Source organism: Musca domestica, unplaced genomic scaffold, assembly GCF_030504385.1.
Source record: "Musca domestica strain aabys unplaced genomic scaffold, Musca_domestica.polishedcontigs.V.1.1 7, whole genome shotgun sequence".
Lineage (NCBI taxonomy): Eukaryota > Metazoa > Arthropoda > Insecta > Diptera > Muscidae > Musca > Musca domestica.
Window position 1 is genome coordinate 18,386,389 of NW_026712383.1, and position 24,715 is coordinate 18,411,103.

Genomic DNA, 24,715 nt, shown 5'->3' on the forward strand with positions numbered 1-24,715 from the left:
CTCTCTCTCCCTCTTACACTTGCTCGTATCATCAACAACAACTCATATTAACATTTTTCGGGCTTTGCGCTTTTTCTTATTTTTTTTTTTGTTTATGTTTTCCACACGTTTTGTTTATGTTTTGTAATTTTATATTCTATGATGCTTGAAAACTGAACCTTTGACAGGTTATTTTTATGGCCGGCGTTTTACGCGGGGAGAAAGCCCTTTATTGACATTGTTGTGTCAAATAAATTAATCATTGATTTTTGTTTCACAATTCTTTCCGTTGTTAGCTTATTAATTTTGATGAAAACATGCTTTTTGCTTACTTTTTTGCAGCCTATTCGTTGTTTGTTTTGTTTTTGTTGCCTAATTTACAACACAAATACAATCACGCAGCACACACTAAAAACACACACGATAGAATTCGCACATTCTTTAAAATACGTTTTACACACAAATTTTTAATTATACAAATGCAAAGCCTTCTTTTTCATAGACAATAAATTGCTATTTTTTTGTTTATTTATTTGGAAATTGTTGACGCCGCCTGCCGCACGGTTGCTAGCCTTTGAACGAGCACAACAAATAAAAACAAAAATCACATAAACTCCGCCGTTTAACCGTTTGCTACGTTTGATGTCAAATCGCGACTGACATGACATAGGGATACGTAAGTCGACTTTAGATTATTCGATTAATCGATTTTTGGTGTTGAAAAATTCGTCGCCTGTGGTGAAAATCGTAAAGTAGTTTTCTCGTTATCGATTACTTTTCCAGTAAGATTTACTTAGATATGATTTACACCAGGGGATTTTCTGATCGCTCTTTTATGTTCATGCATAAGTTTAGAAAATATAGCAAAATATAGTGCGTTCCATGGCAGTAGAATACAGGTAGATGCATCAACACTTGGGAGCATTGATATGTCAAAAAAATTTAAATGTTCTTTTAAATATAAGTAGAATTTTATATGTTTTCTTCTTCTGCTTGGTTTACCAATATTTGTCGGCGAACCAAAAATGTAACCATAGAGCCCATGGTAGAAGAATATAGGTTGATGCATCAACGCTTCGGAACATTGATATGTCAAATATAAGTAGATTTTTTTATGTTTTATATACGATGTCAATCGAAGGTAATTATAATATGCCTTTTCAGCTATTTTTACAAATTAGAATAATTTTTTGATTGGTTGGTTTGACAGTTAATTGTCCCATCAACTGTGTTGATGCGTCTACCTGTATTCTTCTTCTTAAAAATCGCAATTGAAAAATCCTCGAAACTCGAAATTTTGTAGACATTGGATGCATTTGGATAAGACGAGTCTTATTGGATGACCTATTAGATAGGCCTTGGGGATACCTATGGTACAATTATTGGGTAAGAAGTTACTGAGAAGAAAAACTATATATTCTCTCTTCCGAGAGAGAAAGAATTGCAAAAAAACGAACAGCATCTTGCAAAACATTTGTAAGATAACAGCTGATCCATCAAAACATCTTTGGTGCAAATCTTAACAGCAGAAATAAATTAATGCAATTTATTTGTTTTTACATTTTGTTAAAAGAAAACTTGACTTAGAAAAATAAAGCCTTACAAAATAACAGTATCGAAGATTATGACAAATTTCTCTTAAAAATACGAATATCCATTGAATCTTTATGAGGACTATACAGAGAAGTGGGCTCCCACCCAAGGTTCTATGGAAGAATTACTATTACTGGCTATCGACGGAGGTTGTTGTTGGTCTTCTATAATTAGGCGGTAAATTTCCAGAATACTTTTTGCGTTGCGCCTCCTCCCATTCAACAGGATGAGCTTTTTTACGATGTTGATGCATATTACCATTAGAATTGAACTCTTTGGGACACCAGGGACATCGATGCAGAGGCTTTCCAGTATGCATTGCCATATGGGACTGAAAAGAGGAAATAACAAACAATAAGCACTTCAATTCCATTTTAAATAACACACACCAAATACTAACCTTAAAATTATCAGATCTTTTGAATTCCTTTTCACAAATTGTACACTTGAAACGATAACCCATTTCATGGGTTTCATGTATGTGTTTCTTGAGTGCACGCAGATTAGGCGAAACTTTAGAACAGATATGGCAGTTATATTCACGCTTCTCCGGCGGATGTTTTTCTTCTTTGTGCAGCTTTAACGTTTGATGGTTGGTAAGTATTAGACCACATATATCACACGTAGCTGTTTTAACCTGTACTATGCCATCGTGCTTTTCCATGTGCCTTTTAAAGTATTGCGAATCAGGCAATGTTTCACCACATATTTCACACACTTTAGCATATACATTGAGATGAACGGCTTTTTGATGTTGATTAAGCATATATTCGTTGGCATAACTTGAAAAGGGAAGATATGCGGATAGGAGAAGAATATATTAATTAAACATTTTATATATGATTGCAATATTATTTTGGGTCAATTTTTTCATGATATTCATTAAGGGATTATCGGTGAAAATACATATAATTCAATAACATTGTTAGAAGATTTTTCAGAAAAAAGTTTGAGGAGCTGTAAGAGCAATAATCGTTAATTTCTAAGCATAAATTATGAGGGTCTATCAGTACTTTGAGGAACAAGCATTTATTGAACAATATTTAAGGAACTATCAAAGCAATAATGACAATATTTCTGAGTGGCATTCAGAGCAATAATCGTAGTTTTTGTAAACCAAATTCTTGAGTTATTTTTAAACCAGTAGTCATGCATTTCCTAAGCAGAAATTTTAAGAGGCTATCGTTTAAGTAATGTGGGTTTTCTAATCAATGTTTTTTAGAGACTATCAGCTAGCGTTAAAACTGCAATTTAAGGAAAAAAATCCATTTTAAGAAAATGGTTGACGGACATTATTTAGAAAACGAGCTCGTGATGTTAATAGTAAAAATACATTTGTAGAGTAGAATGACAAAGGTTTTGAATAAAAAAAATATTTTTCAAAATAGGCATTCTAAATTAATTGCGAATTACTTAAGCCAATGCCTACATAAGATCAGCCAAAAAGCCCATCTGACAGTCAAAAACACAATTGTGATTTGAAATTGAACGAGAGTCAAATCACATTAGTGCAAAAACTTCCAAGTGTATTGTTAAATCGTTGTTGAAAGTAGTCTTCCTGGACGACCTTATGTAGGCCTCGACTTATGCATTTAAAATCTCTTAGCATTGGTCTCAACGTTGTTACAATATCATAACCAATTAGAGCTATAGACTTATACTTTAAGAAACATTGTTTTATAGACTAAGTAACAATAACAACAAATAACACATACAATTTACCACAATCATTGCAGGGGAACTTCTTCTCCGACTCCGGTAGATGTGTTAACTTATGTTTGTCCAGCATATATTTTAACACGAATTTCCTATCGCATTCATCACAAGCAAATTTCTTCTCTTTATGCATTTTCATATGACTAATGAGGAATATGCGTTTGGTTAGAACTTTCCCACACAGATTGCACTTAAAATATTCCGGATCAAGGTGATAATTGATGTGATCTACCAAAAGATGGCGATTAAAGAATTTCGTGTCACAACACATAACATAACCCTGTTCGTTGTGCTCCTGGCTAAAATGTTGGCAAAGCAAACGAAAACGTTCAAATGTTTTCTGACATTTGTCACATGTTATCTTAAAGTGTTCCTCTAGGAATTTATCATATTCTGCACAATTCATTTTTGGAAGTGTGGAAGTTTTTTTATTTGTCGAAAGATTGGCACGTAAGGTGCTCTGTGGGGAGGAACTAGATGCTATTTTCTTTCGCTTTTTGTCATTGTCCTCATTATCTTCATAATCATCGTTGTTAATATTTTTCGTTTTATTGCTTTTCCTCGATCGTTTTTTGCTTTGTTGATTTTTAATTTTTTGTATCAATGGTAAATCATCATCGCTATCTGTCCGGTCATCTTCTTCATCATTATAATCGCTTAAATTGGAATCACTGTTATTATCAGTAAATTCCATAGGATCTTGTTCATTTTTAAAAATACTGCAAGAATTTTCTGATATATCATTTTTGATTTCCACATCTTCACTATCATCATTGCTTTCTAACATGTCTGCAATGGGTTCATCATATTCCTGTTTAATTTTAATGGGCTCATCTAAATTTTGGCCAATAACAATTTCTGGCTCTTGCAGACCTTTCATTAATACATCTTTCGGCTTCGTCTCATCTGGTAGAGGATCAGTTTCAAATTTTATTACTATTCTGTTGTCATAATGTGTTTGTTCTATGCGTATGTAGAATTTGTGGAAATCATAGAGTTCCTTCCAGCATGTACCGCAAACACATGACGCCGGTAAAGGACAATCCTTAAATTAAAGATATATTAAACATCTTATTACCCTTCACGGTTTTAGAACAAAAATTACTTACTATGGGCCAGAGATGTTTATCGATTAGGTTCTTGGTATTCAATTCTTCCCATTGGCTTGAACCAACTATAATAGAATTTGATTCGTTTTCCCGTTTCGTTTCCAAACACAGTAGACAATCCATGTTGAATTGTGTTTCAACTGATCTTCTTCATATAGTCGGTAGGTAAAAATTGCTTCCAATTTTGTGTATTTCTTCCAGGTTTTGTAGGAATTACTAGCTTCCGCTCACCTCTGGAAGTGACAGATAATGATAATTCTTTAATCTTATCCTTCTTAGGAAACTGGCCTTAAATACTCCATTGTAATTAAATTTCTTGCAATTTTGTTAATTGTTAAATAGTCGCTTGTCCCAATGGGCTAGGTATCTGTATATATTGAAAAATAAAATGATCAAAATACCGAGTATTGGGAAGTTATTTTGAAATGGGGCTTTAGGAAACGCCAATCAGCATAGATACACTGCAAACTATTGGGCCAAATTTACAGGTGGGTAGTGAGACGGAGGGACAGCGCTAAAATTTGATTTGTATTTTCCTAAAATTATAGCTCTAGCATCATTTGTGACGATTTTTATTTTATTTTAATGAATCCAAAGCGGCTTTTCTCAGTTTATTGCCTTACAATGGGTATAAGGTGGAAGGTTTTTCAATTCCAAAACGATAATTTTTTTTGTTTACATTTTTTCAATTGTTGACGTCCCCCGTAGCTTCCATTTGAACGAGCACAACAAATTAAAACAAAAATCACATAAACTCCACCACTTCACCGTTTACTACGTTTGATGTCAAATCGCGACTGGCATGACATAGGGATACGTAAGTCGACTTAAGATCAATCGATTAATCGACTTTTGGTGTTGAAACTCATTTGTCTGTGGTGAAAATGATAAAGTTGTCTTTTCGTTATCTACTTTCGATTAGGTATGCCGTTTTACATTTCCAGTAGTAGCATGTTTCCATTGGAAACCGAACAAAGTTGTTCGCTCTCAGAATTAGGTACACGAATTAACCCGTTCATACGGCACGATTCGTAATTCATAGTAAAACAATTTCCTTTTTCAAAAATTTTGTTTGTAGATTTTAATGGGAATTTATACGAAAATACATGAAATTCCCACTAATATGAATAGAAGAAATTATTGCTTTCCTCCCAAAGATTTATTATATCAATAATTTTACAATTTTCATTCACGTTTTCAACTTTTTATGCAAATGTTGACATTTTGAACATATTTTTGTGTTTTTCCATTTTTAAATTCTGCTGGAGAGACACTTGTCAAATATTTTTTCTGCCGATAGAAATATTTTGAAAATATTGCCTCTTTTGTTTGCAGTTTTCTGTGGAGAGAAAACAAAACTTACTTTCGTTTGAATGTACATACGCCATTCAACATTGTAGTTTTCATTCATAATTTTCAGTCTTCCCAAAAATTTTTAAAATTTCATTAAATTTTTCTATTTTTAATTTTAAAATGTCATAATTTATTTTTTCGATAAATGCTCTCATTTGTTAGGGATGGGACATATTTTTTCGTTGTTCCATGGTAGAAAAATACAGGTAGATGCATCAACGCTTGGGAACATTGATATGTCAAAATTGTTTAAATTTGTCTATTTTTACCACACAACGCCAATCGGAGGTTGTTATAATATGCATTTTTTTAATAATTTTTACAAATTTGAGTAATTTTTCATTCAAAAATATCGATTCCAAAATTGGTTTGACAGTTCATTGTCCCAGCAGCTGTGTCGAAGCGGGTACCTATATTCTTCTACCATACGTTGTTCTGAGAGTGATTTGATTTGAACAACGTAAAAATAGGAGTGTTCGCTCAGAAAGATTTGTGTGAAGAATTAAGTAGTTATTTCATAATTAAGGGTTAAACAACGAATAGAGAGCGAATCAAGTGCAGTGGAAACGCCACATAAGATTTAGTTTGAAGGTACATAAGAAGCTTGAAGTCATGGCTAGGCATATTTTGTGACATTCATAAAGGAATTACAGAGCGGCCCTAAAATCCTGCCGTCGTTTTCCATTGTAAATTGACATTAATATGCCTAGACATGACTTCAAGTTTTTTATGTACTTGCACCTTTACTTCGACATGTTTTACCCGCGGCATGGTAGAAAAATACATGTTGTAGCATCGACACAGATGCTGGGACAATGAGCAGTAAAACTAATTTTGAAATTGAAAATGTTGAATTAAAAATTATTGAAAATTGTAAAAATTGTTGAAAAATGCATATTATAAAAACTTCCGGTTTGCGTCGTATAAGGAAACATTTAAAAATCTATTTATTTTTTATAAAACATTTTAAAAAATTTGACATATCAATGTTCCCAAGAGTGGATGAATCTACCTATATTCTTCTACCATGCGTTGATGCATCTATCTGTATTCTTCTACCATGACCTGCGGTAACTACATAAAATCAATCGTGGTCCCAGAACCTGCAGTTTTCCAATTTTCTTCGATATCGGTTATCGTACTGCAACAAAGCAAGGGTGTAAATACCTACATCAGGAAAAAATCTGAGAGTTTTTACTAAACTAGAGTTAAGTCAAATAATGGCAATGTTTAATAAGGAATCATGCATTATATAGATAACCGATTTTAATTAAATCAGTGATATCGAAAAAAGTTGCAAAAATACTAGATTCTTCCAGGTTCTGGACCAGAGCAATGATATCGAAGAAAATGGGAAAACTAGTAGATTCTTGCAGGTACTGGAACAGACCAATAGAAACGAAAAAGCTAAGGTACTGGAACAGAGCAATAGTCTCTTAAAATATCACTTCAAAAAGTATTTTTTTTTTTTCAATCCACCTCTCTATGACCGGATAAATTTGATAGCCCATAAGAAATTTCTGTTTTGTTGACCTTGGAAAATCTTTAGAGGTGTAAAACTCCTTCAATTTGGGATTTTCTAAATATCTACACCTGCGGATCCGATAATACTTAAAAACATAGTCAATTGGTCTGTTCCAGAACTGTAAGATTGTAAAAGTTTACACGAATTTAATTTAAAAAGGCAAATATCTTTGGAGAATGCGTTTAAATCTTTCAAAACACCGAGTAGTGGTAGATATCCTTTTATGGGGACTATACAGAAAGTGGGCCTATTTCCCAGTTTCACTGATTTTTATATTGTCTGATGGTCAACACCACAACTCGTCTTTCAAAGCGAAAAATGTTTGTCAATATTTTTTTAATATTTATTTTCTCTATATTACCATAAATTATCAACTAACAATTAAAATTATGATGGTGCTTGATTTACTGTGGCTGGTAATACGGAATTATTGTTACTATTGCTGACTGTCGCCGCGGGTGTTGGTCTTTTATAATTAGGCGGTAAATTTCCGGAATATTTCTTGCGTTGTGCCTCCTCCCATTCAACAGGGTGGGCTTTTTTGCGATGTTGATGCATATTGCCATTAGAATTAAACTCTTTAGGACACCAAGGACATCGATGCAGAGGCTTGCCAGTATGTATAGCCATGTGGGACTGAAAAACAGAAGTAATAAAAATAAGTATTTCAATTACATATTTGAATACGATTTAATGTTTACCTTAAAATTATCAGCTCTTTTGAATTCCTTTTCACAAATTGTACACTTAAAACGATAGCCCATTTCATGGGTTTCATGTATGTGTTTCTTGAGTGCACGCATATTAGGTGAAACCTTAGAACAGATATGACAGTTATATTCACGCCTCTCCGGCGGATGTTTCAGTTCTTTGTGCAGCTTTAACGTGTGATGACTAGTGAGTATTAGACCACATATATCACACTTGGCTGTTTTAACCGGCACAATGCCTTCGTGCTTTTCCATGTGCCTTTTGAAGTTATGCGAATCGGGTAATGTTTCGCCACATATTTCACACACTTTAGCATATATATTGAGATGAACGGCCTTTTGATGTTGATTAAGTATATATTCGTTGGCGTAACTGGAAAAAAGAAGAGATGCATTTTATTCCTTTAATCAATGATTGAAAATTTGTATATATGGTTTTAATGACTATTAGAACAGTAATGTTTTTTTTTTTTTAATATTTTTCAGGGACTTTTAGAGTAATAATTGAAGATTTTCTAAACAATATTCTGGAGGGATTTAAAGAGTAATAATTGTCGATTTTTTACCATATTTTTGAAGACTATTGTAGCAATAATTTAAGGTTTTTTAAACATACTAGAGGGACTATCTGAGCAGTAATAGTGGATTTCTAGACAATTCTTTTGATAGACAATATTTTTGAGGGACTATCAGAGCAGTGATCCTGGATTTTTTAACAATATTCTTGAAGCAATTCTAGACAATCTTCTTGAAGGACTATTATAGCAGTAATTTAGGGAGCAAACAGAGTATTAGAAAATATTTAACAAGATTTTGTAACAATAAAGAAAGTTACACATACAATTTACCACAATCATTGCAGGGGAACTTCTTCTCCGACTCCGGCAGATGTGTTAACTTATGTTTGTCTAGCTTATGTTTTAGTACGAATTTCTTATCGCACTTATCACAAGCAAATTTCTTTTCTTCATGCATTTTCATATGACCAATAAGACATATGCGTTTGGTTAGAACTTTCCCACAGAGATTGCACTTAAAATACTCCGGATCAAGGTGATAATTGATGTGATCCACCAAAAGACGTCGATTAAAGAATTTCGTTGCACAACACATGACATAGCCCTGTTCGTTGTGCTCTTGGCTAAAATGTTGGCAAAGCAAACGGAAACGTTCAAATGTTTTCTGACATTTGTCACATGTCATCTTAAAGTGTTCCTGTAGGAATTTATCATATTCTACACGATTGATTTTTGGAAGTGTGGAAGTTTGACGATTTGTGGATCGTTTGGAGCACGAAGTGTTCTTTTTTGTGGATTTTGCCGATCTTTTCTTTCGCTTTCTGCCATTGTCTTCGAGCTTTTCTTCATGATCATCATTGTCAACATCTTTTGTTTTATTGTTTTTCTTTGATGATTTTTTGCTTTGCTGGATTTTTACTTTGTGTATTAAAGGTAAATCATCATCACTATCTGTGTGGTCATCCTCTTCACCATCATTATCGCTAAAATTGGAATCACTGTTGTTATCAATAAATTCCATTGGATCCTGTTCATTTTCAAAAATATCGCCAGAATTTTCTGAAATATCTTGTTTGTTTTCCACATCCCCAACATCATCATTGCGTTTCAAAATGACCGCAATAGGTTCATCATGCTCCTGTTTAATTTCAATGGGTTCATCTAAATGTTGACCAATAACTATTTCTGGTTCTAGCAGACTTTTCAATAAGACATCTTTTGGCTTCGACTCATCTTGTAAGGGATCAGCTTCGGCTTTCAGTACTAGTCTATTGTCATTATGTGTTTGTTCTATGCGTATGTAGAATTTGTGGAAATCATAAAGTTCTTCCCAGCATGTGTCGCAAACGCAGGATGTCGGTAAAAGGGATTCCTTTAAATAAAGATATATTAAGCTCTTATGACCCTTCGCGGTTATAGAACAAAAACTACTTACTATGGGCCAGAGATGTTTATCGATTAGGTTCTTGATATTCAATTCTTCCCATTGACTTGAATCAACTTTAATATATCTCGATTCGTTCTCCTGTTTCGTTTCCAAACACAATAAACACTCCATATTAAATTGTATTCCAAATGATCTCCTTCAGACAGTCGATATGTGAAAACGGCTCCCAGGTTTTGTAGGACTTACTAGCATCCGCTTAACTCCGGAGGAAACTATTACAGCTGCTTTCCCTAAATTATAGTTCTTTAATACTATTCTTTTTAGAAAATTGGTCTAAAATAGTCCATTGTAACTAACTTCCTTTGAGCATTGTTATTTGTCAAAGAGCCGCATCCCTAAAAGGAAAGTAATATAAATTAGTTAGGATTTCCTTTTAATTGGTCGTATACTCACGTTGTTCCATTTTCAATGTTAAGCGTATAGTTCTGAAGTTAATTGTAGTGCATTTTCTTTCAATAAACCGTATTAAAGCTCCTAATGCTAACAATGTAACTTTTCAATGAAAATAAACAATTTGCTAAGCCATTTGACAGATGTGTGTGGATGTCAACAACAGAGTACACTTCTAGTTGGAAATTATTTCTGTACCTTAATGCCAGCGTATAACGTATCGATTTAATATCGCATAGGTGGATATTAAGGTGGGAATACATAAAACGCTTTTCGACTGGCTTAAGTCATCGGCGGACTTCTTCGTAGAGGAACAAATGAGTTTTAGGTTAACTTAGATCGATTTTGGCGCTACGTTCATTTTTCTTTTCCGATAAAGCCAGCCGATGACTTAAGCCATCCAAAAAAGAGTTTTATGTATTTTCACCTTAACCCAGCTGATCGTTTATATTAACTATCCGAACACTTACTGTTACTAGAACTCATGGTAGAAGAATACAGGTAGTCGCATCGACACAGCTGCTGGGACAATGAACTGTCAAACCGATTTTGATATTGAAAATCGTGAATGAAAAATTATTGAAATTTGTAAAAATTGTTGAAAAATACATATCATTACAATCTCCGATTTGCGTCGTATAAGAAAACATATAAAAATCGACTTATTTTTTACAAAGCACTTAAAAAATTTTCACATATCAAGCGTTGATGCATCTTATATTCTTCTACCATGGTAGAACTATACTACGAAAGTTAATCAAAGAGTAAGCAAAACGTAAACACATTTTGACATTAAGTATGATAGATACCCAAGGCCTATAAAATATTATATTTGGAAAATCCTCATATTCATGGCCCAATTATAAGATCCCCCTTCAAAGGCAGCAAGGCATGACATATACAGGGTGAGATGAAAAAAACTGCAACCAACTTCATACAGCTGTTTTTTCTAAGCTACTCGTCCGACAGCTGTTAACATTATTCCAGTGACTGCTTATTATATTGTTTACAAGCGTACAAAAGCATTTTGGTGAGAATTTTCCAGAAAAAAAGTTATTCGTGATGGAATTCAAGCGTGATTTCTTTATATTTGGCTGCAAAACTACAAGTGGCTATCGTTAGAGCACTCCAGTATTTAAATGAGAATAAATCTTTTGTGTCTTGAACCATCGCTCGTTACCGTGATACTGGTAGCGTAGCCCGACGTCAAGGAAGTGGATGGAAAAAATAGCAACATCAGCAGGTCAGCAACGCAGTGGCCGAAAAATGGCTCATGAGCTGAACATAGCGCAATATTCCATTCGTCAAATATTGAAAAAATGAGCTCGGGGTAAAGCCATTGAAAGTGCAGGAACTTACACCGCATTAGAAAGAAAATAGACTCAAAAGAGCTAATGAGTTGCATCGCTTGGCCGAAAGAGGTGAACTGCCGAATTTGGTTTTCTTCGATGAGAAAACATTCGTTGTTCAAAATTAAAAAAAAAAAATGTACAAATAATGGCGTCTGACTTTTTGAAGTTTTTTCATCTCATCCTGTATAATGTCGGCCATTAAACCCATGTGACAACTGATGGCCTGTTCCAGAACCTGCAAGAATCTAAAAGTTATGCAATTTGCTCCGATATCCTCTATGATATCGAAGAAAATTTCAAAACTAGTAGATTCTTGCAGGTAACCAAAAAAACGGCTAGAGAATCCAACTACAGTAGCGTGCTTAAATAGATGAAATTGAGTAATTTCATTGCGTTTACATGAATGGAGACTTCCTGGATTTCTGGTTTAACAAATATACAATGGTCTGGAAAGTTGAAATCCTTGGCATATCATGGACTTCTTAAAAGTTTATTGGGATTCTACATTTTCAAGTTACCGACGAAATTAATACGCAGAAATATGAATGAAAAGTCTAAATGAAAGAAACATTTAATATCGGCAGAACTTAGCGATTACTTCATTTTAGTCGCTAACTTGCCGAGAAATTTCGTTAATTACCGAAACTATAAGCATTTTCATTTCAGTGAATGTTGTTGCTAATAGCAATACAGAACTATAAACATGTATTTTGTACATATTTTAAAGGGACCATCAACGTTATAATAGATTATGTTTTACTATATGACGAAAACTATTAAAATGTCGAATAGCCCTTTTTAAAGGGTCTATACCGTTATGTGTGCCCACACCCCTGGCCCTTAGTAAGGAGGTTTAAATAACATATAAATGCTCAAGTTTTTATTATTGTTTGATAGTCAGTACAACATGACTCTCTTTTTGTAAGCGAAACTGGTTTTTTCTCTGTGGAATGCATTAGATTATAGAGAACTTTATTTCTCCCATTATATTTATTTTCTGAATAATTATTTGGAATTATGTTGGTGCTTGATTTGCTGTGGCTGATAATGCAGAGTTATTACTGTTGCTGGCTGGTGTTTCTCCTTTATAGTTTGGCGGTAAATTTCCTGAATACCTTTTACGTTGAGCTTCCTCCCATTCCTCGGGATGAGCTTTCTTGCGGTGTATATACATATTACCATTAGAATTGAACTTTTTGGGACACCAAGAACATTGATACATAGGCTTGCCGGTATGTCGAGCCATGTGGCACTGAAAAGCAAAAGTAACAAACAATAAGCATTTCTATTACATTTTTGAATTTCACATTTACCTTAAAATGATCTGCTCTTTTGAATTCCTTTTCGCAAATTGTACACTTAAAACGATAGTCCAGTTTATGGGTTTCATATATGTGTCTCTTAACGGCACGCATATTTGTACAAACCTTAGAACAGATATGACAGTTATATTCACGCCTCTCCGTTGGATGTTTCGCTTCTTTGTGCAGTTTTAGCGAATGACGGCTGATGAGCATGAGGCCACATATATCACATTTGGATCTTTTAACTCGTCCAATGCCTTCATGTTTTTCCATGTGTCTATTAAAGTTACGCGAATCGGGAAATTTTCTACCGCATATTTCACATACTCTGTAATAAATACGGAGATGTGCGGTTTTGTAATGTTGATTACGTATGACTTCGTTGGCATAGCTGGAAAAAGATGATAAGCATTTTACTAATTTAATTAATAATTGAAAAAGGAAGTGTGGAATATTTAACAATTCTTGTCGAGGGATGGACTATCAGAGCTATAAGTGTGAATATTTGCAAACTTTTTTTCACATTATACAGGAAAAAGCGGTTATCGAAGAATCATTATTACACTTTTGCAATTTCTTGGATTTTTAAAGTTGTTAGAGGAATTATCATAACAATAATTGTGGATTGTTAAAAAGTAGTTTTGGGGGGACTATTAGTGATTCAGTATGGGATTTTATATAATTATTTTTGAGGCACTATATTCGTGTATTTAAACAAAAATTTTAACAATAGTTTTGAGGGACTATTAAACCAGCAAACTTCTCTGTGAGAATATTAGTTATGTAGACATTAATTTTTTAAGTAATATTTTTTATGGAAACTACCAAAACCATAAAGTTAACTTTTTAACAATATTTTTTGAGGGTATAACATAGATAAATTCCTTTTTTTTTGCGTAATATTTTCCTTAAGGCTATGCGAAAATAACAAAGAATTACACATACAATTTACCACACTCATTGCAGGGGAACTTCTTCTCCGACTCCGGTAGATGTGTCAACTTATGGTTGTCCAGTTTGCGTTTTTCCGCGAATTTCCAATCGCATTTATCACAAGCGAATTTCTTCTCTTCATGCATTTTCATATGATGATGTAGATATTTGCGTTTAGCAAAAACTTTACCGCACACTTTGCACTTTAAATATTCCGGATCAAGATGATAATTAATGTGATCCACCAGAAGACTGCGATTAAAGAATTTCGTATTGCAACACATGGCATAACCCTGTTCGTTGTGTTCCTGGCTAAAATGCTGGCAGAGCAAACGAAAGCGGTTAAATGGCTTCTGACATTTATCACATGTCAGCTTAAAGTGTTCAAATAGGAATTTGTCATTGCTACTTGCGAATCGTTTACTACATGATCTGATTTTTTGGGAGGCATTTGAGGAGCTATTCTTTCGCTTTTTGTCATTGCCTTTATCTTCATTATCATCATTGTTTGCCTCTTTTGTTGTATTACTATTCGATGTTATTTCTTCGGAATGTTGATTGTTTGTTTCATGTATTAGAGATGAATGATCTTCATCACTATCTGTTTGATCATCTTCTTCATTGTCATTATCACTAGAATTGGATTCACTTGAATAGTAAATAAGTTCCAATGGATGCGGTTCATTTTCGTTGTCCTCATCTTCATCATACTCTCTATTGTCTACCACGACCACAAAGGGTTCATCATGCTCCTGTTTAATTTCGAAGGATTCATTTAAATGTTGACTAATAACATTTGCTGGCTCTAGCAGGCTTTTCAATAAAACTTCTTTTGACTTCGACACATTTGGTAGATGCTCTGCTTCCAATTTTATTACTATTCTGTTGTCATTATGTGTTTGTTCTAAGCGTACATAGAATTTATGGAATTCATAGAGTTCTTCCCAGCAGCTGCCGCAGACACATGATTCCGGTAAAAGGGATTCCTAAAAAGGGGTAATGTTTTATGTTAATACTCTTCACAATTACAGAACAAACACCACTTACTATGGGCCAGAGATGTTTATCGATTAAGTTCTTGATATTTAACTCTTCCCATTGCCACGAACCAACTTTAATGCACCTTGATTCATTCTCCAGTTTCGTTTCCAAACACAGTAAACAATCCATATTGAATCACAAATCAAATGATTTGTAAAGGATGGTTGGAAGGATGACTCCAATGTTTATTCCTTGTTAGTGAAATAGTGCTGTCAAAATATCGATGTTACTATCGATAATTTTAGGTTAAAACATGTTCACATATGCGATTTTTCATCCACTTGATTTGCAAGCGATATTGTATCGAAAAAAATGCATAATTTTGTATATTCTTGCAGGTTCTGCAAGGGAACAATTATCTGGTCTGGTATTTTTAGTATAGTTAATCATAAGTGTTAGGTTGAGGATTATTTCCTTGGCGATCTTTTGTCATCCATAAATGACCGTGGACCAAGCGTAAAATTTGATTGTCGATTGCAATATATTTATAATCGAAACCAACTCCATAAAACAGTTATCGACAGTCATTTACAAAAACGATTCCACTGCAACCATTTCACTGCAGAACAATTAAATAAATTTTGTAAACATGGTAAATATGATGTGTTTGCTGTGCCTGAAGACACTGGAAGACAAAAACAGATGTATTGAAATAAATTCTAGCCCGTGGCTGGAATTCGAAATTGAAATGTTAATCGATAAACATCTATGGTCAATGGTAAGTAATACGTTCTACTAGACCATATGTATGACTATATTCTGGACATTACCGTACGGTGCTATTTTCCACTATGATTAAATAAATATATATGCAAATATATTTGCTCTGTTCCAGAACCTGCAAGAATCTACCACTTTTGCCATTTTATTCGATATCATAAAGGGAAAATAGATTATCGTAGTAAACATGTTTACATTCCTGCAGTTCTGGGACAGACCAACTATTGGGAGGGATTTTACGATACTGACAATTTGGAATACCTTTAAATGTTGTTTAGTTGGGGGACAGAACTTAAGACAAATACAGTTAACAGTGTTTAGTATATGTTGGAAACAAGTCAAATATGTTGCACATGTATCCCTTGGGGTCCTGTTTACAATCAAGTAAGATATTACAAATGTACCTAGGTTTGGTCCTCATGGCTACATCGTTTATCACCAAAATGTGAAGTTGCGTTATGGTGGACCATATATTGCACATTTTTTGAGAAAAACAGGTCGGTCCACGAAAAAAACCAAATATCACATTACAGCTGATTTGGTTGAAAAACGTGGCCCAAGCATTTAAGATGCCGGGGCTATACCAAAAAGTAGGTCTGCATTATATATATATATTGTGAGGAGAAAACCTAACCACAGAATGTAGTCTTAGCTCCATAGAATTCTTGCAGAAGTAAAGTGCGACAAGCAGCCTCGCAGATACTTCTATCCCATTGTGAGCCAATGACGAAAACTAGGGCTCCTGTTTGATGTCATAATTTGTACAATTTACCTGGAAATGATTTCGAAATGCATTGCTATGTGCGTCGCTGATTTGAGCTGTTGGTCGAGATTATCATCGAGGTACCTGGTTCTAGAATGATTAACCAGCTTGGCCAACAAAAACTGTGATTCTCTCTTTGTTTGTGGTTTGTACAGTGTGAGAGGAAAAACTGCAACAAAGTTAAACGGCATAATTTTTACATTTTTTTAAATTTTATTGAATAAAAGCAAAAATGTCGGAAATACAATCAGATTTTAGAATAAGTTTAGGTTTGTTCGAATTGGTCACCTTTGACACGAATTATGGCCCTCAAACGCCCAATGAAACCGTCACACGCTGTCCGTATGTTGCTCTGCGGTATTTTGGACCATTCCCGGCGAAACGCTTGCGTACCAACCTTGCTTTCCAAAGTACTCTAAACACAATAGCCCAACGGATGGGTATCCGGAGATTTTGGTAGCAATTGTGCGCTGGAAATAAAGCGAGGAACTTCATTTTGTAACCATTCTTGGGTGGCGCGTGCTGAGTGCGATGGTGCTGAGTTCTCTTGGAATGTCCAAAATGCGTCCAAAATGTTTGCGTGCCCAAGGCTTTATTTAATACACCCTCCAGAATATTTTCGCGATAGTATTCAACATTTATTCTGATGCCACGGTCGGTTAATATGAGCGGAGAGCGTCCATCGGCTGTTATGGCGGCCCACACCATCACCATTGCCGACGCTTGAGTTCTGGTGGCCAACCGAAGATGCACATTTTTAGCAGAACTTTTTGGCAAGTAAACACAATAATTTTGTTTGTTTACAAACTGCTGGACTACCAATGTTTTCTCATCGGAGAAAACAAAATCGGCAGTTCAACACTTTCAGCCAAGCGAAAGTCTGCGGCGGTGTATGGTCTTGCACATTTTGGAATTTCAATGGCTTTACCCCGATCTCATATTTTAATATTTGCCGAATGGAATATTGTGATATATTCAGATCACGAGCCATTTTTCGGCCACTGGGACGCGGGTTTCGATCAAGTCGCTTCATTATTTTTCGGACCATTTCTGCTGATGTTGCTATTTTCTTCCGTCCACTTCCTTGACGAGTGGTTTAGAAATGACAGCAGTCTGAAGTTGGTAGTAGTTTTTTCATCTCACCCTGTGGAAAGATTGTGTGGATCTGATAAGGCCTGTAGTAGTTACCAAATAAGTCTCTGGGAATTTACGTGACAACTCGAATTTTTGGATTATATTCTTTAATTAATGGCAACAATTCTTCAAGAAAGAGCTCTTGCAATTCTTACTTCTCGTCAATATATTCTTTTTTTGCACCTTTGAATATAAGAGCAGTCAAAGTTTTTAAAAGAGGATATATATAAATAATTATTATTTTTTTATTTATTTAAAGGGACCACTCTTAACGACAGCTTCATGTATTTGTTCCAATTGCTGGGATAAGCTGTATGATTTTCACAAGTTTTACAAACACATAGAGGGAACACATGAACTATTAATAAAAACGGAACAATGCTACGATTCAGATGATAGTTTGCCGAAAACCTTGGATGACAATGGAAATACAAATGATCAACATTCAGAAAGTTCCATTGAAATTAAACAAGAACCATCAGAGCTTCTTGTTGCCTTGACAAGAACAAATAGCATTGATTCCTATAACATGGAGAATGACTTTGAAAACGAAGAAGACTTTTTGGGATTTTCGGATGAGAGCAATAATCCATTCGATGGCGGTAGGATGATAATAAAAACCGAACCATACTGTATGCATATGTACGATTATGAAATTGTTGGTGAACAAGACTCTACAGATTCCATCATCAGACCTCAAGAAAATCAAGAGCCTATGGAAGTCTTGGCAAATAATGAAAGTACGCCAAGTACGGAAGATGAAGATGATTCATTGGAATATAGCTACTCTAGCGACAAATCCAAAGACAACGATTCAATTCATACTGACAGTGACGACGACTCACCACCACTGGTATTGAAAACTCCAAAGGAATGCCAGGCAAATCCTGCCAAGAATGTAAACAAACAATTTAAACTAAATAAAGACGAAGACAGAATCACAGTTAATAAGGTAATAAGTCCGACAAATAAGCGACAAAAAATGGATGAAGGCGAGGACGCGAAAAGATCCAAGACGCGAGCAAGATCTAATGAAGAATGGGATGAATTACTTCATAAATACTTTAACATCAAATGCCATAAATGTGATACAATTTTCGCCAACTTTGACTTGCTTCGCACACACTTCAGTCAAAAACACAACGAATTATGCTATATAATGTGCTGCTCTACCAAATTCTTTAAGCGGAGTGAACTGATAGATCATGTAAATATTCACCTCGATGCGGAATATTTTAAGTGCAATGTTTGTTCGGAAATTTTTGACGATCGTCAAAAATTAAATGTCCACAAAAAAATACACGGGAAAACATTCGTGTGGTCTTGTGATATATGTCATGAGAAATTCCCCTCAAAACGAAGTCGAAAGGTCCACGAGCAGATGCATGTTCAGGAACAATTTCATGGCTGTCATGATTGTGGTAAAATGTATGTATTGTGCTTTTATCTAACAACTTTTGATTTGTATATCTCATTGTGCTTTTATACGTGGGCTTGTAAGGGGCACAAGGACTTTTGGATAATGAGCACATTACACTCAAACTTGGTACAACGTAATATTATTGTCAAACTTAGATCGAGTCTGCAGATGGGCCATATCAGTCCACTCCTGTTACCTCCCACAGAAAATGTCAAAATTTTCAAAGAAAATAATTATCTGCATACAGAGAAAAGAGATAATCTGATTTTGCTTAAACTTTGCAAATCCTAATATTTGCATCAGTGCTCCATCCAGTACCTCCCCTATAAAGGGTGAACATTTTTAATAATTTTTACTCTAATAAAATGTGATATAAGTGTCGAATTGTCTGAAAATAACACACATCACAATATTGTACAGGGTGAGATAAAAAAAACTGTAACAAAGTCAAGCGTCATATTTTTACATTTTTAAGTTTGAGGATAAGTTTAGATTTGTTCGAATTGGTCACCTTTGGCACGAATATTGGCCTTCAAACGGTCAATGAAACCGTCACACGCTGCCCGAATGTTGCTCTACGGTATTTTAGCCCATTCCCGGCGAAGCGCTTGCTTGAGGTGATCGGCACTTTGGTATTTTTTAGTGCCAACTCTGCTTTCCAAAATACTCCAGACACAATACTCTAACGGATTTATATCCGGAGATACGCTGGAAATGAAGCGAGGAACCTTATTTTGTAACCATTCTTCGGTGGCGCGTGCTGAATGTCCAAAGTCAGCGACCAAAAAAAAAAAAAAAATATGCGGCATTTATTCTGATGCCACCGTCGATTAATATGAGCGGAGAGCGAGCATCGACAGTTATGGCTGCGCACACCATCACCATGGCAGACCCTTGAGTTCTGGTGGCCAACTGAAGGTGCACATTTTAAGCTGACCTCTTTGGCAAGTAAACTCGATATTTTTGTTTGTTTACAAACTGCTGGACAATGAATGGTTTCTGATCGTAGACGAAGAAACCCAAATTCGGCAGTTCACCACTTTCGGCCAAGCGAAGTAACTATTTAGCTCTTTCGAGTCTATTTTCTTTCAGTGTCAGTGTAAGTTCTTGCACATTTTGGAATTTCAACTGAAGGTGCACATTTTAAGCTGACCTCTTTGGCAAGTAAACTCGATATTTTTGTTTGTTTACAAACTGCTGGACAATGAATGATTTCTCATCGGAGAAAACCAAATACGGCAGTTCACCACTTTCGCCCAAGCGAAGTAACTATTTAGCTCTTTCGAGTCTATTTTCTTTCAGTTGCGGTGTAAGTTCTTGCATTTTTTGGAATTTCAATGGCTTTATCCCGAGTTCATTTTTCAATATTTACCGAATGGAATATAGCGATATGTTCAGCTCACGAGCCAATTTTCGGCCCCTACGACCCGGGTTTCGATCCAGTCGCTTCTTTACTTTTCGAACAATTTCTGCTTATGTTGCCGTTTTTTGCCGTCCACTTCCTTGAAGTCGGGCTACACTACCAGTATCACGGTAACGAGCGATGGTACAAGACACAAAAGATTTATTCACATTAAAATGCTGGAGTGCTCTAACGATAGCCACTTGTGGTTTTCCAGCCACATATAAATAAATCACACCATCACGCTTGAATTCCATCACTAATAACTTTTTTTCTGGAAAATTCTCACCAAAATGCTTTTGTACGCTTGTAAACAATAAATGAACTTGCACTGGAATAATTTTAACAGCTGTCGGGGCTATGAAATGACAGCAGTCTGAAGTTGGTTGCAGTTTCTTCGCCTCACCCTGTATTTAGGTCCGATACAAAATGGACAATATTGACCCATTTTTCGGAGGATCAACAATTTCAGAAATCACAACAAAAATCAAAATATATTAAAATAATCGAACATTGGCTGAGGGTATACATCTGTGGGAAAACCGGCTGATACTTTTTAACTTGTTATTTACAATATCGTAAAATTTTCAAAACTAGTATTTTACTTCATTTTCTAGAACTGATCATTTATTTTAATATGATAGCAAATGAATACTTTCAGTATTCTGCATAAACTCAATTATGAAAAGTCCATCCATATCATTTTTGAAAAACACTTTTAAAAAATATGTACTTGTATTTATTTCTTTAATTATTGGAAATGTTTTTTCTGATTCAAGGGATGGAAATTATAAAAAGAAACAAAAAGAAACAGAAATAAACAAAAGAAAAATGATTCGCTATAACACTGATGTCATGAATCTACCGGACAAAGAGTAAGTTGAAAATAGTAGCATACATTTTGTCAAGCCAGTTAAATTGTTCTCCTTCAAGGTTTGAGAAATATTTCCGCCTAACAAAAAAAGCTTTCACTTATGTGCTGGAAGCAATTTCTCCTGAGTTCAAAATTGCGTACAGGTCAAGTGGTGTGTCTAATAAACTAAAGTTGGCTGCCACTTTATTGTTTTTGGGACAAGGATCGTATCAGCTCGGAGTCGGTAGTGACTTCAACCTAGGATTGTCGCAGCCGACTGTAAGTAAAGTTCTGGCGGAGACTCTGAGTGCGTTAGAAAAGACCATTTGTCCAATTTGGATCAAACTTCAAATGAGCGAAAAAGAAAAAATGAAGGCAAAAGAACATTTCTTTGAAAATCATGGATTTCCTGGGGTGATTGGTTGTGTGGGTGGAACGTACATTAAAATTAAAGCTCCTGCCAAAGAGGTGCGGCATATGTACAACAATCGTAAGGGCGTTGCTAGTTTGAATGCTATGGTTGTAAGTATTTTTTTTTTTATTTTTGTAAAATAAGATAAATTTAAACATATTTTTATAAAAATTATCTTAAATCAGATATGCGATCATAATATGCATATACGCTTTTTGGATGCTCGGCATGGTGGCGCTACCCCCCACCACTTAATTTGGAGTTCAAGTAAAGCAAACACATTTTTTAAGGAACTTTATGATACAGAACACCGCAACTATTGGCTTTTAGGTAAAAAATGCATATGAAACATGCCTATAGTTATAGAATATTATCTATTTGCTCTACAGGAGGTTCGGAGTATCCTCTCGAACCATATCTAATGATTCCATTTGCTCGTGCTGAGGATGGCAGCGCAGAGGCCATATACAACACAAAACATTCAAAAGCCAGACACATTATGGAACGCACAATCGGAGTGCTTAAGAACCGATTTCGGTGTCTTTTTGGTATACGTCCGCTTTATTATGAGCCCAATAAAGCCCAGCAAATTGTAAATGTATGCGCAGCGCTACATAATATCTGCATACAATATGGCTCGAACCCCCTTAACGACGAGGATATGGTATCATTGGAAAAAAATGATGAAAATTTAGAACAAACCATTTTAGATAGTTCTATAAATGAAGAAGCATCAGCAATACGGGAAAAAATAAAGCTAAGTTTCTTGTAATTCAATTTTTTTTTTTTATTTTATTTTTTTTTCGTTTAATTAAATTTAAACAATTGAATTTATTGGTTTGGTTTGGTCTAAGGGCGTCGACCACTTTTTCACTCGGAGAAAAGGTTGAGTTTAAAGATATAAGTATAGTTAGCTGGGTGGTTTGTCTTTGCTTTTAGCAAACTTTTAAAATATGTAAAATATGTGGGATATACTATATCGTGCACCTACAGGGTGAGATGAAAAAACTGCAACCAACTTCAGACTGTTGTCATTTCTAAGCCACTCGTCCGATAGATGTTAAAAGCATTCCAGTGACAGCTCATTATATTGCTAACAATCGTACAAAATCATTTTGAGAGCATGGTCCGCTGTCCGCTCGTATAAATCGACCGTGGCATCAGAATAAATGCCGAATTAAATAAAGCCGAATTAAATAAAGCCTTAGGCACGCAAACATTTTGGCCGGATACCTTGGACATTGCAACAGTTCTCAGCACCATCGCACTCAGCACGCGCCACCCAAGAATGGTTACAATCACCTCAAGCAAGCGCTTCGCCGAGGGCAGCGGGTGACGGTTCCACTGGCCGTTTGAAGTCCACAATTCGTGCCAAAGGTGACCAATTCGAACATATCTAAACTTATTCTAAAATTTAATGCTAATTCCGAAATTTTTTGGTTCATTCAGTAAAATTAAAAAAAAAAAATGTAAAAATTATTATATTTTCAAAATCAATGTTTGGAAGCGTACATTGCAGGGCGAGTTTTAAATATATTAACCGGAATTACAAGATTGTACACTGTGGATCGTATTTATGAAAGAATATCTAGCCATCTCATTTTTCTCTTATCCTCTTAAAATTAAAAAAAAAAACATATCAAATAAATGAAAACAATTTGTTCCATACACCCTACACCACAAGGTGGTGAGGATATTATGTCTTTGTGCATTTGTTTGTAACAGGCAAAAGGAAACGAGAGAGAGAGACATAGTTCCCCTGGATGATCTGCATAGAATCACATTCTGAGTCGATTTATGCATGTCCGTCCGTCTGTCTGTCCATGTATTTTGGTAAACAAAGTACAGGTCGCATTTATTGTCCGATCGAAACGAAATTTTGCATAAATCATTTGTTTGACCAAAGGACGAACCCTATCGAAATACAGCTCAGAAATACCTTTGCCAAATTTTATCGAGATCGGTTCAGATTTGGATATAGCTCCCATATATATTTTCGTCGATTTGTTTTTTTTTTTTTTTGGTCACAAACGTGTAATATTAGCCCAAATGGGATGAAATTTAGCACTTACTTGTTGAATTTGTCCTGCACCGCCGTAATAGTAACGATATTCTGGGAAATATATCAAATTCAGTTTAGAAATATCCTTGTCAAATCTTATAGAGATCGGTTCATATTTGGATATATCTCTCATATATATCTTTATCCGATTTCACGTTTATTAGGATATATTTTGATAAATATCGGTTGAGACACAAATGTCTACCTCAAAATTTAGTTGAATACGACGAAACCCTGCTGTTTTTAACTTTACCTTTAACCTTTTTGTATAATTTATTGGATATTTAATTGTAATTTTATTTCATGTGTTGTTTTATTGGTATTCAATTCTTTGTTGTTTGTGTGTATGTACAATTGTTTCATTCGTTTAATGTATAATTTTTGTTTGTTGTAAATTGATTTGTCTAATTTAGAATTTATTTTATGTTAATTATGTACAATTTTGTAATTCAATTTGTTTGGTGTTTGTACAATGTTAATGTTGTTTTTTTTTATAATGTAATGTTGTGTAATGTAATTTTAAAAAATAAACTAAAATGTCACTTCTTTTTTCACTGGGCACTTGTCGATGATTTTCGCGGGCACTTGTCGCTTCACGGGGCACTCGATGATTTTTATGTTGTCGCTCTAAAGATGGTTGACGAACTGACCGGGAATATTCTGGCTTTGGGCTGCCAGAGCTGTTGAATATTCCAGGATTTATTGGAAAGTGCTTGGCTAGCGGCAGCACGTATGCATGTATTTGTTAATATGCACCAATGTACATATTGTGTACCGCTAGCCGAAAAATTTAAAATTCAAACGCACAGTAGCGACCAAAAGTATGGTCACTGACCATACATTCTCCGCCCCCATGACTCCGTGCTAATATGCGTCTTTTTACATCGATGGCATGTTCCTAATTGGTCCAGCGAAGACATATCCCAGGTTAGTGTTGTACGCCTGAACATCACCCACTCCAGCCGCGGTACATCCATCT

At 35.0% G+C, this 24,715-nt stretch overlaps 3 protein-coding genes across 10 annotated transcripts; 1 reads left to right on the forward strand and 2 right to left on the reverse strand.

Annotated features, from left to right (window-relative positions):
- Positions 1-1,485: 1,485 nt before the first annotated feature.
- Positions 1,486-23,884, reverse strand: LOC101895625 (transcription factor grauzone). 7 transcript variants are annotated; one of them, XM_005189291.4, is made up of 5 exons: positions 5,077-5,233; positions 4,398-4,630; positions 3,288-4,333; positions 1,973-2,354; positions 1,486-1,903 (listed from the first exon to the last, which is right to left on the reverse strand). In XM_005189291.4, the coding sequence occupies exons 2-5, from the start codon at positions 4,518-4,520 to the stop codon at positions 1,703-1,705; spliced, it is 1,752 nt and encodes a 583-aa protein (XP_005189348.2). In that variant the 5' UTR covers positions 4,521-4,630; positions 5,077-5,233; the 3' UTR covers positions 1,486-1,702. The 7 variants fall into 7 exon arrangements, with proteins under 7 accessions (XP_005189348.2, XP_058986081.1, XP_011294915.2 ...); XM_059130098.1 differs by having other exon boundaries at positions 4,398-4,764; positions 5,077-5,221; XM_011296613.3 differs by having other exon boundaries at positions 5,021-5,203.
- LOC101895799 (transcription factor grauzone) lies at positions 7,605-10,488 on the reverse strand. 2 transcript variants are annotated; one of them, XM_059130097.1, is made up of 6 exons: positions 10,344-10,488; positions 10,248-10,285; positions 9,939-10,180; positions 8,827-9,875; positions 7,977-8,358; positions 7,605-7,911 (listed from the first exon to the last, which is right to left on the reverse strand). In XM_059130097.1, exons 3-6 carry the CDS (start codon positions 10,059-10,061, stop codon positions 7,663-7,665), a joined length of 1,803 nt encoding a protein of 600 aa, XP_058986080.1. In that variant the 5' UTR covers positions 10,062-10,180; positions 10,248-10,285; positions 10,344-10,488; the 3' UTR covers positions 7,605-7,662. The 2 variants fall into 2 exon arrangements, with proteins under 2 accessions (XP_058986080.1, XP_005189353.2); XM_005189296.4 differs by having other exon boundaries at positions 9,939-10,285.
- On the forward strand, positions 15,478-22,451 carry LOC101895445 (uncharacterized). The gene is made up of 6 exons (XM_005189294.4): positions 15,478-15,688; positions 17,847-19,015; positions 21,189-21,284; positions 21,343-21,784; positions 21,860-22,004; positions 22,064-22,451. Exons 1-6 carry the CDS (start codon positions 15,560-15,562, stop codon positions 22,444-22,446), a joined length of 2,364 nt encoding a protein of 787 aa, XP_005189351.2. The 5' UTR covers positions 15,478-15,559; the 3' UTR covers positions 22,447-22,451.
- Positions 23,885-24,715: the final 831 nt, after the last annotated feature.

Bases quoted from the DNA above. Each gene is read 5' to 3' on its own strand.
- LOC101895625 (XM_005189291.4), bottom strand. From the start codon at position 4,520: ATGGATTGTCTACTGTGTTTGGAAACGAAACGGGAAAACGAATCAAAT. The intron at 2,355-3,287 runs GTATGTGTTATT...TCCCTTTTCAAG, and splicing joins TGCAATGATTGTGGTAAATT to TTATGCCAACGAATATATGC. The intron at 1,904-1,972 runs GTTAGTATTTGG...TCCTCTTTTCAG, and splicing joins AAAGATCTGATAATTTTAAG to TCCCATATGGCAATGCATAC.
- LOC101895445 (XM_005189294.4), top strand. From the start codon at position 15,560: ATGGTAAATATGATGTGTTTGCTGTGCCTGAAGACACTGGAAGACAAA. The intron at 19,016-21,188 runs GTATGTATTGTG...TTCTGATTCAAG, and splicing joins TGTCATGATTGTGGTAAAAT to GGATGGAAATTATAAAAAGA. The intron at 21,285-21,342 runs GTAAGTTGAAAA...TTCTCCTTCAAG, and splicing joins ATGAATCTACCGGACAAAGA to GTTTGAGAAATATTTCCGCC.
- LOC101895799 (XM_059130097.1), bottom strand. From the start codon at position 10,061: ATGGAGTGTTTATTGTGTTTGGAAACGAAACAGGAGAACGAATCGAGA. The intron at 8,359-8,826 runs GTATGTGTAACT...TCTTTTTTCCAG, and splicing joins TGCAATGATTGTGGTAAATT to TTACGCCAACGAATATATAC. The intron at 7,912-7,976 runs GTAAACATTAAA...TCTGTTTTTCAG, and splicing joins AAAGAGCTGATAATTTTAAG to TCCCACATGGCTATACATAC.